Source organism: Phaenicophaeus curvirostris, chromosome 26 (assembly GCF_032191515.1).
Source record: "Phaenicophaeus curvirostris isolate KB17595 chromosome 26, BPBGC_Pcur_1.0, whole genome shotgun sequence".
NCBI lineage: Eukaryota > Metazoa > Chordata > Aves > Cuculiformes > Cuculidae > Phaenicophaeus > Phaenicophaeus curvirostris.
This window is the reverse complement of record NC_091417.1, coordinates 5,992,738-6,007,483: the sequence shown is the minus strand read 5'-3', so window position 1 is coordinate 6,007,483 and position 14,746 is coordinate 5,992,738. Positions and strand designations below refer to the sequence as shown.

General features: G+C 61.1%; 2 protein-coding genes across 2 annotated transcripts in view; both read left to right on the top strand.

The window, feature by feature from the left end:
• EFTUD2 (elongation factor Tu GTP binding domain containing 2) overlaps positions 1-14,746 on the top strand; it is a 91,173-nt gene that overhangs the window by 35,347 nt on the left and 41,080 nt on the right. The window lies entirely within an intron of this gene.
• Positions 9,672-14,588, top strand: GFAP (glial fibrillary acidic protein). Its single transcript, XM_069876820.1, has 9 exons — positions 9,672-10,141; positions 10,553-10,613; positions 11,303-11,398; positions 11,486-11,647; positions 12,555-12,680; positions 12,882-13,102; positions 13,306-13,349; positions 14,037-14,122; positions 14,428-14,588. The coding sequence occupies exons 1-9, from the start codon at positions 9,678-9,680 to the stop codon at positions 14,467-14,469; spliced, it is 1,302 nt and encodes a 433-aa protein (XP_069732921.1). The 5' UTR covers positions 9,672-9,677; the 3' UTR covers positions 14,470-14,588.

Sequence of the window (14,746 nt, the reverse complement as noted above, 5' to 3'; positions counted from 1 at the left end):
ACCCCAGTGCTCATTTCTCAGCACTAACTAACAGGATGAGGCGGTGGCTGGACGTGTGGCTCGTTAGGGCTGGGGCTGCGAGGAGGTGCCCCTCACGGTGACTTGGTGTGGCCGCCCCAGAGGAACCCCGAGCCCCTCAGGGCCCCAGACAGCGCTCGGCGTCGACGGCAGAGATGGAGATGGGGCGGGGCAAAGATGGCGGCGGCCGGGGCGAGGGAGGACTACAACTCCCGTCGGGCACCGCGGCGGAGGGCGGGGCCAGGGGAGCGGGAGCCAATGGGAGCGCGGGGGGCGAGAGCGGCCAATGGGAGCGCGGGGGGGAGGGTCCTGGAGCGGGGATTGAAAGCGGAGCGGGAGCAGCAGCGGGTGGGGATGGAGGGATGGGATGGGATGGGATGGGATGGGATGGGATGGGATGGGATGGGATGGGATGGGATGGGATGGGATGGGATGGGGATGGGTAGACAGGGATGGGGAGATGGGGAGATAGGGATGGAGATGGAGATGGAGAGATAGGGATGGAGATGGAGGGATGGAGACGGAGATGGAGAGATAGGGATGAAGATGGAGGGATAAGGATGGAGATGGAGATGGAGAGATAGGGATGAAGATGGAGGGATGGGGATGGAGATGGAGGGATGGAGACGGAGATGGAGAGATAGGGATGAAGATGGAGGGATAAGGATGGAGATGGAGATGGAGAGATAGGGATGGGGATGGAGATGGAGGGATGGAGACGGAGGGATGGAGACGGAGATGGAGAGATAGGGATGAAGATGGAGGGATAAGGATGGAGATGGAGATGGAGAGATAGGGATGGAGATGGAGATGGAGAGATAGGGATGGGGATGGAGATGGAGGGATGGAGACGGAGGGATGGAGACGGAGATGGAGAGATAGGGATGGAGATGGAGGGATGGAGACGGAGATGGAGAGATGGGGATGGGGATGGAGGGATGGGGGTGGGGGTGGGGAAATGCGGAGATGGAGAGATGCAGATGGGGATGGGGGTGGGGATGGAGGTGGGGAGATAGAGGTGGGAGATGGAGATGGGGAAATGGTGAGATGGGGATGGGGAGTTTGAGATGGGGATATGGGAATGGGGATAGGATGAGGATGGTGGTATGGGGAGATGGGGATGGGGAGATGAAGATGGGGATGGGGTGATGGAGAGATGGAGGTGGAGATGGGGATAGAGATGGAGGTGGGGAGATGGGGATGTGGAGATGGGTATGGGGGGATGGGGATATGAGGATGGGAATATGGGGGGATGGGGAGATGGGGATGGGGAGACAGGGAGATGAGGATCTCTCCCAGTATCATAGAATCATTAGGTTGGAAAAGACCTTTGAGACCATCAACTCCAACCGTACCTGTCCACTACTAAATCATGTCCCCAAGCATCTCACCTACCTGCCTTTTAAACACCTCCAGGGATGGGGACTCCACCCCGTCTCTGGGCAGCCTCTGCCAGTGCTTGTGAACCCTGTCGGTGAAGAGATTTTTCCTAGATTCTAATCTAAACTTCCCCTGACGCAGCTTAATTCCCTCTCATCCTCTCACTGATCACTTGGGAGAAGAGACCAAGACACTCCTCTCTACAACCTTTTAGGTAGTTGTGGAGAGCAAGAAGGTCTCCCCTCAGCCCCCCTCTTCCAGAAGGGCTTCCCAGTGGGGTGGGCACAGTGGGGGGGGGGGGGGTTGGGGTGTGAGGGGGGGTTGTGGGGGCCTTTGGGGGGGGGTGGTGTGCTATGGGGAGGAATTGGAGGAAACCTAGGGGGGCCTGGGGGAGTCTATGGGCGTCTGGCTCTGAAGGGCTTGCAGGGGTGGAGGGTTGCTGTGTGGTCTGGGCATCTGAGCAGCTGTTGGGGGGCTCCAGGAGCACTGGTGGGGTCAGGACAAGGAGAGGTGGGGGACACAAGGCTTGCCCAGCCCTGGGCTTCCCCTCCATTCATTCTCCCAAGAGTGTGTGAGCCCCCCACCCAGGATCTCCCAGCCCAGAGCCACCTTCTCCCCACCTGCAGCACCAGGGCAAGGGGCTGGAGATGGGTTTCGGTTGGGGCTGTGGGGAGGAGACCATGCCCACCAGCATCCTCAGCAGCTGTGATGCCTTCAGCGAGGCCCAGAAAATATTTGTGCTCCAGGCAGGAGCTCCTGAGTGGCCTCAGGTGGGGCCATGGGTTTATCTTGGAGGATGCTGAACTTTGGAGCGGGATCCAGGCTGAAGCGGAGATGTCTCAGGGTGCTGTGGGGCTTCTGTGTCCCTTGCAAGCAGGGTGTCTCCTGCTCTGATGGGGACGATGCTTCTGAGAGGGAGCTGAAATATGAAGAAATGGGATGGGTTATGAGGTGTGGGAGAAGAAACAGCTTCTGGGATGAATTACAAGATGTGGGAGAGGAAAATCCTTCTGGGGGCAGGGGGGGGAGTGGGGCTGCTCGGCTGTGAGAGGGAAGGGTCGTCGGCATGAGCTGAGCACGGTCTGTGAGCAGGTGATGGTTTGGGGACTCGCTCAGCCCTCAGCTGCTCAATTAGCGAGGCTGAAATGAGTTAAAAGAATTGTACCGAGGGCCGGCGTGGCCAGCACAGAGGGTAATGAGCTTTGCCTGTCTCTGCAAAGCCTGCAGGTGACCCTGCTGCGGGGGCTGCTGCAGAGAGCTCTCCTCTCCAGTCAAGAACGGACCTTGTGCGGCTTCTGTTAATTAAGGATCCTTTCAAGCATCCTCCCTTTCTCCTCCCAGTGTTTGCCTACAGCACAATGGGAGCAGGAATTACCTACACCGAGCTGGGCTTGGAGAAGAGCCCTGGCACCACTTGGACAAGAGCCCTGGCATCACGTACCTCCCCGCGGGAGGATTGAGGCCAGGGAGCAGAACCAGAGCTGTGAGGTGTTTGTTTCCTACCAGCCTGGCTGCGGCTGAGCTGGGTCCCCTCCTGTGCCTGGGTCACGGTCACCAAGAGCTGGGATCGATCTGGACCCTGCGGTGCTTGCTCAGGACACCCGCTGGGCTCACCCTCCCAGTCTGGGAACTGGGCTTTCCAGCCAAAAGGGCTTTTGAGGAGCGATGCCGCAGCAATTTGGTGGTAAAGCCCTCCCAAGCTCCCTCTGCGTTAGAGCATCGTCACCTGCTCCCGCTGCAGCTGCGGGAAGAGGTCCCAGACTTGGTGTTGGAGAGGACACCGGGTTGTGTGTCACCCTGAGACCCAAAGCTTCTCTCCCTGCTCACCGCCAGGGAACCAACCCTCCGCTTCCCACCGAGTTCCCTGCTCCAGGGGTGCAAGGAACAGATCCACGACCTGCCAGACCTGGGGCCACCTGGGAGGATCCGGAGAACGGAGCCGTGGTCCAGGGTCTCCCCTTCCACCAGGTGGGGACAAGGCTTGGGCACGGCTGTAGCAACTCCAGGTGGGAAAGGGAATGCTGGGGGTGCAGTCTGGGCCCCTCACCACAAGAAGGATGTTGAGGCTCTGGAGCGAGTCCAGAGAAGAGCAACGAAGCTGGGGAAGGGGCTGGAGAACAGGCCTTATGAGGAGCGGCTGAGAGAGCTGGGGGTGTTTAGCCTGGAGAAGAGGAGGCTGAGGGGAGACCTCATTGCTCTCTCCAACTCCCTGAAAGGAGGTTGTGGAGAGGAGGGAGCTGGGCTCTTCTCCCAAGGGACAGGGGACAGGATGAGAGGGAATGGCCTCAGGCTCCACCAGGGGAGGTTCAGGATGGACATTAGGAAAATATTTTTAATGGAAAGGGTCACTGGGCAGTGGCAGAGGCTGCCCAGGGAGGGGGTTGAGTCCCCTTCCCTGGAGGGGTTTAAGGGACGGGTGGACGAGGTGCTGAGGGACATGGGTTAGTGTTTGGTAGGAACGGTTGGACTTGATGATCCGGTGGGTCTCTTCCAACCTGGTGATTCTATGATTCTATGATTCCACTTGTGTGGCTCCTGGCTGGTAGCAAAGTGACCCTGAGCTGAGAGGAGCCCCGCGGAGCTGCCTCAGCCAGAGTCACCGCGGCTGCTGGGTGTTGGGTGGTCTCAGTGCCTCTGGGTGGGTGTGAGGAGAGCAGCCCCCTGTCCGCTCTCTAATCCCACAGGATAATCTCTCCTGGGAAAGACAGCAGGGAAGGTTTTCAGGCACAGCAACTCTGCAAGCCTTAAGTGTGTGCTGTTAGTCCTGAAATTTCCTCTGTGAAGTCTCTCCTCGTGCCTCAGCTCCCCCGGGTCCTGCCCTGGCCAGGTTCCCGTGGCCCCATCTGCTGCTGCCTCTGCCCCAAGCATCCTGGCAGAAGGAACCTGCTTAGAAAGGTCTCCTGAGAGCCCGGCCTCGCTGCCTGCTGGATCTCCCTCAGCCTCCAGCCGAGCTGAGAGCGCCTCAAGCCTGGTGAGGTCTGTGGATGCCATTTGGCCCCTTGTCACCAGCAGGTGACCACACAACCCGCAGCTCAGTTTCTCCTGCAGGAGATTTACTCCTTGGGTACCTCACAGCTTCCAAGTTTGCCTCTCTTTCCCCAAAACTCTGCAAACAGGCTCTGCTCTGCCCTGGGAGGGGCCTCTGAGGGGATGCTCAGAATGGTTGGACTCGATGATCCGGTGGGTCTCTTCCAACCTGGTGATTCTATGATTCTATGATTCACTGGGTGCAATATGTATCAATTTCTATGATTCTATGCTGGTGGTGCTGAGCCGCTGTTACTGGGGACACTGGGTCGAGCTCACCTGCTGCCTGGTTCTTGAGTTGGTCTCTTGCTGTCCCAGGCTCATTCCTGCCCTCCTGAAGGCTGCTCATAATCAGTATTTCCTCCTGAAGGACATCAGCCTCCTTTCTCCTGAATTTTCTCCTGAATTTGAGGAGCAAGAACGCCTGGTCCATCAGGAGGCTATTGTGGAGCCAACCACGTCTGCCCACAGACCCGCAGAGGTCTCTCCAACTCCCTGAAAGGAGGTTGTGGAGAGGAGGGAGCTGGGCTCTTCTCCCAAGGGACAGGGGACAGGACGAGAGGGAATGGCCTCAAGCTCCACCAGGGGAGGTTTAGGCTGGACATTAGGAAAAAAATTTTCCCAGAAAGGGTGATTGGTCCCTGGCAGAGGCTGCCCAGGGAGGGGGTTGAGTCACCTTCCCTGGAGGGGTTTAAGGGATGGGTGGATGAGGTGCTGAGGGACATGGGTTAGTGATTGATGGGAATGGTTGGACTCGATGATCCAGTGGGTCTTATCCCACCTGGTGATTCTGTGATTCTATGATTCTATTCAGCGGGCGATGCTGGGAGCAGCTCCAGCCTTGCTTTGTAGAGCGATTCAGGTGAACCAGCATCTCCGGCAGCCCGGGGCACGGCAGGAGCCGCTGGCAGCCCTTGTCTCCAGGGAACCTGGTGTGTGTGTGTGCGAGTCAGCAGAATCAGGAGTGATATTTCTGCTCCAGGAGACCAGAGCAGCAGTTTCTCTCCTCACTTTTTCTTGTCTGGTTTCCTGCTCCACGGTACCTTTGCCCAAAGGAATTGATAGGAATGGTTGGTCTCGATGATCCAGTGGGTCTTTTCCAACCTGGTGATTCTATGATTCTATGATAGGGGAAGGGTGAAGGGAGCTGGGAGAGAGGGGCAGGAAGGAGGGTGGAGCTGGGGAGAGGGGCAGGAGGAAGGAGAGAGACAGGGCAGAGGGGCAGGAGGGAGCTGGGAGAAGGGCAGGAGGGAGGAGGAAGCCAGGGGAGAAGGGTAGCACCTTCCTCCCCCTCCAGATGTACTTGGGTTTGCTGCTTTTTTCCCTAGGAGATGCCTCATCCCCTTCTCTCTCCTCTCTCTCTCCCCTGGAAGGACAGGATGAGAACCCCAAGGAGTGGAGCCCCTGCTCCCCCCATGCAGCTCTGATACCGATGGCTCCCCCGGCCCAGGCCCCAAGCTTCTCCCACTCCCCCGGAGCTCCATCGTGTCCCTCCTGCAGCCCCACAGGGATCCCCTCCAGCTCCTCTTCTCCCCCTGCTCCCGGGATGGGCTCCTGTGGGGCTTCCCCTCTTAGAAACACAGAATCGTGGAATGGTTTGGGTTGAAAGGGACCTTAAAGCTCATCCAGTTCCCCTCTGTGCCATGGGCAGGGACAGGGTCCACTAGATCCAGTTGCTCCAAGCCCCGTCCAACCTGACCTTGAACACCTCCAGGGATGGGGCAGCCACCACTGCTCTGGGCAACCGGGAATTTCTTCCTAATGTCCAATCTAAATCTTCTCCTTCCACTTTAAAGACATACCCTTTCATCCCATTACCCCATGTCCTTGTAAAAAGTCCCTTCCCAGCCTCTCTGGAGCCCCTTTCAGCGCTGGAAGCTGCTCTAAGGTCTCCCTGGAGCCTTCTCTTCTCCAGGCTGAACATCCCCAGCTCTCTCAGCCTGGCCCCATAGAGGTGCTCCAGCCCTCGGATCATCTCTGTGACCACCCCTGGACTCCCAGCAACAGCTCCACCTCCTTCTTATGTTGAGGATTCCAGAACTGGCCACAATCCTCCAGCTGAGGTCTCCCAAGAGAGGAACAGAGGGGCAGAATCCCCTCTGTCCCTGCTGGCCACGCTTCTTTTGATGCAGCCCAGGACACTGTTGGTTTCTGGGCTGCGAGCGCACACTGTCAGCTCACGCTGAGCTCCTCATCGACCAGCACCCCAAGTCCTCCTCAGGGCTGCTCTCAGTCACATTGTCCCCTAGCCTGTAATGACAACAGGGTTTTTCTTGACCCAGATGTAGGACCTTGCACGTGGCCTTGTTGAACCTCATGATGTTCGCACAGCCCCACTTCTCCAGCCTGTCCAGGTCCCTCTGGATGACATCCTGCCCTTCTCCCTCCCGTCTCCCAGCATCGGGGCCCCCGTGGGCACCTCCTGCCCCTTTGCTGGGTGTCCTAGGGGGCAGGCAATGGCCGGTGGAGGCTGCTGCCCTCCTGGCTCTGGTCGGGGATGGGGAGAGCGTTTCCATGCTGGAATTCTCTTGCTGCCACCCCTTGTCCCCTGTGCTCCCCACTTCATCTGCCCGTGACACCAGTCCTGGGGTGGGGAAAGCTCCGAGCATCCCTGCCTGGGGTCTGTGCCCATTCGCCCGAGCCCTTTCCAGCTGTGCCAGGGCACATCTGGGCACCGTGACACATCTGGCTGCCACAGCAGCTCCTGGCTGGCACCCTCCGAGCGGGACAGAGAGGTCAGCCCTGGCTCCGGGCACGCTGCTGTCCCACAGCACCAGCGTCACCAACTCCTCCTGCCCCCCTTTCCTGCCTGGTAGTGCCGGATCTCGCCTTGCTCTTCCCAGAGGCTGGAAGCTGCTAATTAAAACTTCCAGCCCTCTCGCAGTTTGTCTCATTAAGAGGGGGCTGGGAAGGAGGAGGGGGAGAGAGCCCAGCTCTGCCTGCCAGCAGTGACAGCTTCCCATGCTTTGATCCCTGCTGCTCCCGGAGGAGCTGGGAGACAAGGAATCCCTGGGGAGCAGCAGGGGTGCTCTCCCAGCTCCCAAAGCCCCCACCACCCTCCTCTGTCCCCCAATCCCACAAGGGCTCCGCACCCTGGGGGACTTTGGAAAGTCATAGAATATCACAGAAACACTAGGTTGGAAAGGACCTGCTGGATCATCGAGTCCAACCATTCCCATCAATCACTAACCCATGTCCCTCAGCACCTCGTCCACCCGTCTCTTAAACCCCTCCAGGGGAGGGGACTCAACCCCCTCCCTGGGCAGCCTCTGCCAGGGACCAATGATCCCTTCTATGAAAAATTTTTTCCTACTGTCCAGTCTGACCCTCCCCTGGTGGAGCTTGAGGCCATTCCCTCTCGTCCTGTCAAAGTGCACAGGACTGAGGTCCCTGTCCCCAGGGATGTCACATCTTGGGGCTGGGGACACCCCACATCCCCTCTGGGAGGCACGGGTGCCCCAAACCGGGTGTTTCTGTGGGCAAAGCCACAGGCACCCAGGGGATGAGGAGCTTCTGGGGCTAGAGCGAGAGGCTGTCCCTGAGAGCCACCCCAGTGCCACCACTGAGTCCCCAAGGGGCTCTGGGTCCCCACAGGCTGCACCGACAGGGACACAAACCTCACCACAACCCTCCCCAGCTGGTGTCCCCAGCGGTGGTGGCTGTGGCCCAACGGGGCTGGGCTGCAAGTCCCAGGCTACAAACAGGCAGGGACCCTTTCCTAGCCATCGGCTGCCATCTGGCTGCCAGCTGACGAGTCTTGTCCTTGTCCCCATCCGTGTTTCCATCCCCGTCCCCATCCCCACAGCAACCCCAGGGCCCCCCTGTCCCCTGGCTTTGTCCCCACAGCCTCTCAGCGCAATCCAACCTGAGGTCACCGCGTGTTCCTCACGCTCCCCCAAACAGCTCTTTCTATGCGTGGCGCGTCCCCAAGGCTTGGCCGAGCCCCAGTTGGTGGCCATGACTCCGCGACCCCGTGCCCATCACGGTCGCCACCCCTGGATCGGTCACCCAGCCTTTCCCGGCAGCGCGGGGCCGCGGCACAAAGGGCACCCACGGCTGTGCCGGGCAGCGCTGGCTCTGGGCGCACACAAAGCCCTTTTCAGCCACCCGGTAAAGCCCCTGGCAGGCGGCCCCTGCCTGGGGAGGGGTCCTGGCCCTCGCTGCCCCCCTCTATGTGCCAGCTGGGGTGCAATGACCCCCCAAACCCAGTACCTGTGTGACTAGTGGCGTGGCCACGCGGCCGTGGCACCATCAGCCCCCCCGGCACTTGGAAGGGGACCCAGCGTCCCGAGCCCCGTCCAGCGCTTGTACAGACCCACTGGGGTGGAAAGGACGGGTGAGGCTTCAGACACTTAATTAGCAGCCTGCCTTAATGAGCAGCCTGTCTTAATGAGCAGCCTGCCCACGCTGCCAGCCAGCCTGAAAAGTGCCTCGGCCCGCTGGGAGACGGGGATCGGCGGCTGATGCCAAGCGGCCAGTGCTGGGGCTTGTCCCGGGGGGATGCGATGGGGGGAGTGAGGGCACACGAGCGTGTGTGTGTGACAGGGTGCTCTGCGTGTGCATGTGGTGGTGCAAAGAATCACAGGATGGTTTGGGTTGGAAGGGACCTCAAAGCCCATCCAGTTCCAACCCCTGCTATGGGGACACCTCCCACTGGATCCGGTTGCTCCAAGCCCCATCCAACCTGGCCTTGAACCCCTCCTGGGATGGGGCAGCCCCTTGGTGCTCACCCACCTTGCTCCCAGCACCCACAGCACCTCCTGGTGCTCACCCAGCCCCTCGTGCTCACCCACCTCATGCCCAGCAGCCACCCCCTGTTGTCCCATGGGTGCCCATGGTCACCAACTGCTTTTTCTACCCCCATGGTGCTCACCAAGCCTCTTGATGCTCACCCAGCTTGCACCCAGCACCCACAGCACTCTGAGGTGCTCACCAAGCCCCTTGGTGCTCACCCACCTTGCACCCAGCACCCATGGGTGCCTGTGGCCACCGATCTCTGTGCCCCCCCAGTGCTGCCCCCAGGCCCTGGCAGCACTCGCCGTGGGGCTGGGGGTGGGCAGGGGCCAGGCTGCGGTTGCCGGGCTGGATGCCAGGGAGCATCCGCCCCCATCGGGCGCCACAAAGGCTGGTTTTGTGCTGGCCCTCCGGCTCCCTGGCTGGTGACCAGAGATGGGATGGCCAGTGGAGGCAGCCTCCCCTCTCCAAGGTCTATAAAACCCCCTGCGCCGGACACACCATGCCAGCCGGCCAGCATGGAGAGCCAACGGCTCTCCTACGGACGCCGCTTTGGCACCGCCACCTCGGGGCAGCGGGTGCTCCCCATGAGCTCTCCCAGCCGGCTCCGGGCGCCCCGCAGCACCCAGCTGGGTCCCCGAGTGGGTGCTCGCCTGGGGACCGGCAAGATGGACTTCTCCTTGGCCGCGGCGCTCAACTCGGAGTTCAGGGAGACGCGCACCAACGAGAAGGTGGAGATGATGGAGCTCAACGACCGCTTCGCCAGCTACATCGAGAAGGTTCGTCTCCTGGAGCAGCAGAACAAGGTGCTGGTGGTGGAGCTGAACCAGGCACGGGACCAGGAACCCTCGCGTCTGGCTGACGTCTACCAGGAGGAGCTGCGCGACCTGCGGCACCGTGTGGAGCAGTTGGCCACCGCCAAGGCCCGTCTGGAGATCGAGAGGGACAACCTTGCTGAGGACCTGGGCAACCTCCAGCAGAAGTAAGACGCTGCCCGGCCTGGGGTGGTCCTGGGGCCACCGTGGCCAGGATGGTGAGGAGAATCAAGGTTGTGACAGGGACTAGAATGGCCCTGAGGACGAAGGTGGCCACCGGGACAGGAGAGTGGCCACTGGGATGGGTGTCAGGGTCATTGCCGGGGTCAGGGCAGCTACTGGAATGGGGACTGGGGTGGCCACAGGAACCAGGGCAGCAGGGATCAGAGCAGCCGCTCGGATGGTGGTCAAGGTGGTGACGGGGATGCCCTTGGAACCAGGATGGGGACTGGGGTGTCCCCAGGAATCAGGGTGGCCAACAGGACGAGGGTAGCCGGGGTGGTGGCAGGTACATGGGTGGCATCAGGGATCAAGGTGACGGTGATGACTGGGTGACGGTTTCTCTCTGCTCCGCCAAGGCTGCAGGACGAGGTGACCCTGCGGCTGGAGGCTGAGAGCAGCCTGGCTGCCTACAGGCAGGTGAGCAGGGGCCGCATCCTGCACCCCATCCTGCGGCGGGGGGGCAGCAGGGCTGGGCTCAGCCCCCCTTTGGGAACGGGGCAGAAAGGGGCAGAAAGGAGCAGGGATGGGGCAGAAAGGGGCAGAAAGGAGCAGGGATGGGGCAGAAAGGGGCAGGGATGGGGCAGGGATGGGCAGGGATGGGGAGCAATGGGCAGGGATGGGGAGAAAGGGGCAGGGATGGGGCAGAAAGGAGCAGGGAAGGGGCAGAAAGGGGCAGGGATGGGGCAGGGATGGGCAGGGATGGGGAGAAAGGGGCAGGGATGGGGAGAAAGGGGCAGAAAGGGGCAGAGGTGGGCAGGGATGGGCAGAAAGGGGCAAGGATGGGGCAGGGATGGGGCAGAAAGGAGCAGGGAAGGGGCAGAAAAGAGCAGGGATGGCAGAGAGGAGCAGGGAAGGGGCAGAAAGGAGCAGGGAAGGGGCAGAAAGGGGCAGGGAAGGGGCAGAAAGGGGCAGAAAGGAGCAGGGATGGGAAGAAAGGGACAGGGATGTGGCAGGGATGGGGCAGAAAGGGACAGGAAGGGGCAAGTATGAGGCAGAAAGGGGCAGAAAGGGGCAGGGGTACACAAGGATGGGGCAGGGGTGGGCATGGTTGGGCAGCCCAGGAGGGCCACACGGCAGCCCTGGGGACAATCCCTCCGCGGTGCCAGGAGGTGGACGCCGCCGCCTTGGCTCGCCTGGACCTGGAGCGTCGGGTGGGGACCCTGCAGGATGAGATCGCCTTCCTCCGCAAAGTCCATGAGGAGGTAATCCTGTTCAGGGGCTGGGGGTTCGCGGAGCTCGGGGGGTTCGCGGAGCTCGGGGGGTCTGGGCTGACCCCCGCTGCCCCCCAGGAGCTGCGGGAGCTGCAGGAGCAGCTGGCCCGTCAGCGGGTGCACGTCGAGGTGGACGCGAGCAAACCAGACCTGACGGCCGCCCTGCGCGACATCCGCAGCCAGTACGAGGCCGTGGCCGCCACCAACGCCCAGGAGACCGAGGAGTGGTACAAGTCCAAGGTGCGGTGGGAGCCTGGCTGGCCTGGCTGTCCCCTTGTTGGGTGTCACCTCCTCAGGGCTGGGGCTGAGCACCCTGGGGTTGGGTGGATCTGCTCGGAGGTGGCTGTCCCCTCCCAGCAGGACACCTGAGAAGGTGTCCCAGGTTGAGCGGTTCTTCTTGGTGGTGGTTCATGGGTTTTGGCATCCCTGCTGTCCCTGCTCATGTCCCATGTCCTGGTTTGGTTCCTGTGGGGAGCAGGGACGTGTCTTTTGTGGTGAGTCACGTTGGTGCAGTTCCTAAGGAGCTCTGTCCACAGTGACATGGCCCACGTGCACCATCCCACAAGAGCAGGAACATAGAATCATAGAATCACCAGGTTGGAAGAGACCCACTAGATCATCGAGTCCAACCATTCCCATCAATCACTAAACCATGTCCCTCAGCACCTCGTCCACCCGTCCCTTAAACCCCTCCAGGGAAGGGGACTCAACCCCCTCCCTGGGCAGCCTCTGCCAGGGACCAATGATCCCTTCTATGAAAATTTTTTCCTAATGTTCAGCCTGAACCTCCCCTGGTGGAGCTTGAGGCCATTCCCTCTCATCCTGTCCCCTGTCCCTTGGGAGAAGAGCCCAGCTCCCTCCTCTCCACAACCTCCTTTCAGGTAGTTGTAGAGAGCAATGAGGTCTCCCCTCAGCCTCCTCTTCTCCAGGCTAAACACCCCCAGCTCTCTCAGCCGCTCCTCTTGTTCTCCAGCCCCCTCACCACTAGACACTGAGGACATGTCCCATGGGCACCATCCCACCACCCTGCGGTCGCAGGGACATTTCTCCCTGCCAGGTGCTACTGGGGTCGCATCCCTGTGCCGTGTGCCACCAGGACACATCCCTGCCGCGTGGTGGCATCCAGTGTCACGTGTCCCTCCACTAGTTTGCAGACCTGACGGACACGGCTGCCCGGCACGCCGAGGCCCTGCGTGCGGCCAAGCAAGAAGCCAACGAGTACCGGCGGCAGCTCCAGGCCCTCACCTGCGACCTGGAGGCTCTGCGGGGTTCGGTGGGTGCTGGCTGTGGGGTGTGAGGTTGCGGGGGGACACGGGCTCGGGGAGTGACCACCACCACAAGGATCCCTGGTACAGCAACAGGGACCACAGGCCAGAGCTCCCCAAGGGTGGGAGATGGTTAGGCACATGGAGAGCCCCTTGCTTCTGCGAGAAGGTGGTTGTGGAGGGTGTCATGTCCCCTGATGGGCCCCCAGAATGAGTCCCTGGAGCGGCAGCTGCGGGAGCTGGAGGAGCGCTACGCCCTGGAGACGGCCGGCTACCAGGACACGGTGGGGCGGCTGGAGGAGGACACCCGCAGCCTCAAGGAGGAGATGGCCCGGCACCTGCAGGAGTACCAGGATCTGCTCAACGTCAAGCTGGCCCTCGACATCGAGATCGCCACGTACCGCAAGCTGCTGGAGGGCGAGGAGAGCAGGTGATGGCAGAGTGGGAGGTCCATCCGCCCCTCTCCCCATCCCCAGCCATGCCCCAAACCAAACCCAAGTCTTTGTGGTCCTTCTGGGGTGTCTCACCTGCTTGGGGACCATCCTCCAGCCCTCCTGCTCCAGCCCTGGGCAGGGTGGAGCTGCTGGGCAGCAGGACCCCAGCCTCTCCCAACATTCCCTGTGGCTCCTGCAGGATCACTGTCCCCGTGCAGAGCTTCTCCAACCTGCAGATCCGAGGTGAGGCCACGGCCACGTGTAGGACAGGGTGGTGGCACAAGCAGGGGTGGATTCTGGGGGATCCGTGGGAGGAGACACCATCTCAGCCATCATTGTCCCATCCAGCAGGACCAGGAGTTTTTTCCTCTGAATCTCCAGGAACCAGGGCGCCTGGGTTCTCCCACAATGTGGGGAGGAGGGTGCCATGGCCACATCCCCAAAGCCAAGCAAGGCCCCAGGGACAATGATGTCCCTAAGACTGTCTGACCACATCACCATGTCCCTATTGCCCATCATGTCCCCAAAGCCAATGACATATCCGAGGCCAACTGGGTCCCCAAGGACAGCCCTGTCCCCAAGTCCAATTGTGTCCCAAAGCCACCCCTATCCCCACAACCAACCACATCTCCAAGGCCAATCATGTCCCCAGTGCCAGCTGTGTCCCCAAGGCTAATCTCTTCCCAGAGCCAGCCACATCCGCAAGGCCAAATAAATCCTCAAGGCCAATCGTGTCCCTAGTCACAATCCAAAGGCCAACCATGTCCCTGAGGCCAACAGTTCCCTGAGGCTGGTCATGTCCCCAGGGCCGCTGTCTCTCATGGTTCAGGGTTTTCCAGCCCAATCTGTTCCCTTTGGGCCCCTCCACTTGACCATGGATGGAGGGACGATGCCCCAGGCACTGGGTCACCACCATGTCCTGTCCCCTAGAGAGCAGCCTGGACACTAAATCTGTGTCAGAAGCCCATCTGAAGAGGACCATCGTGGTCAAAACTGTGGAGACCAGAGACGGAGAGGTGGGAAGTCCTCATCTGTGTCACCCATGCTGCCTTCCCTCCACCTCTGCCTCCTCATGGGATGTCCCCAAGGTGGTCACTTGTCACGCACATGGGGCGACCATCCCTCATAGCAGCCCAGGCATGGAACCAGTGTTCCCTGTGCCCTGCTGGCATGGCATGAGCTGGCTCTGGACCATGATGGAGCTAAGCCTGGGAGCTCATAAAGGAAATTGTCCCTGTCCCCAAGCTGAATAAGCCCTGCAGGCTCAGGCATGTAGCAGAGCCCGAGCTCAGGGTGATGGTCCCTCTCCCTCTGTCTGCAGGTGATCAAGGAGACCAAGCAGGAGCACAAGGAGGTGGCGTAGGGTGGGCAAGCCGCAGCAGCCGCACGTTTGTAGCCGTAGGTCCCGTCCGATGCTGCGAGGGAGCCCAGTGGCCTGGCATGGGGTGCGGGAGGAGCTGGTGGTGCTTCAGCATGGGGCATCTCCCTCCTGTCCACCCCTTGCTGCTCCATCACCGACACCCAGCTCGGGGCTGGCAACACACCCTCTGAGGGGCGATGCCGAGGGGAGATGAGCAGCTCCAGGAGGAGCCCAGGTCCTCTGCCAGGCTGCTGCCGCATTCCCACGGCACCAAGGGGTT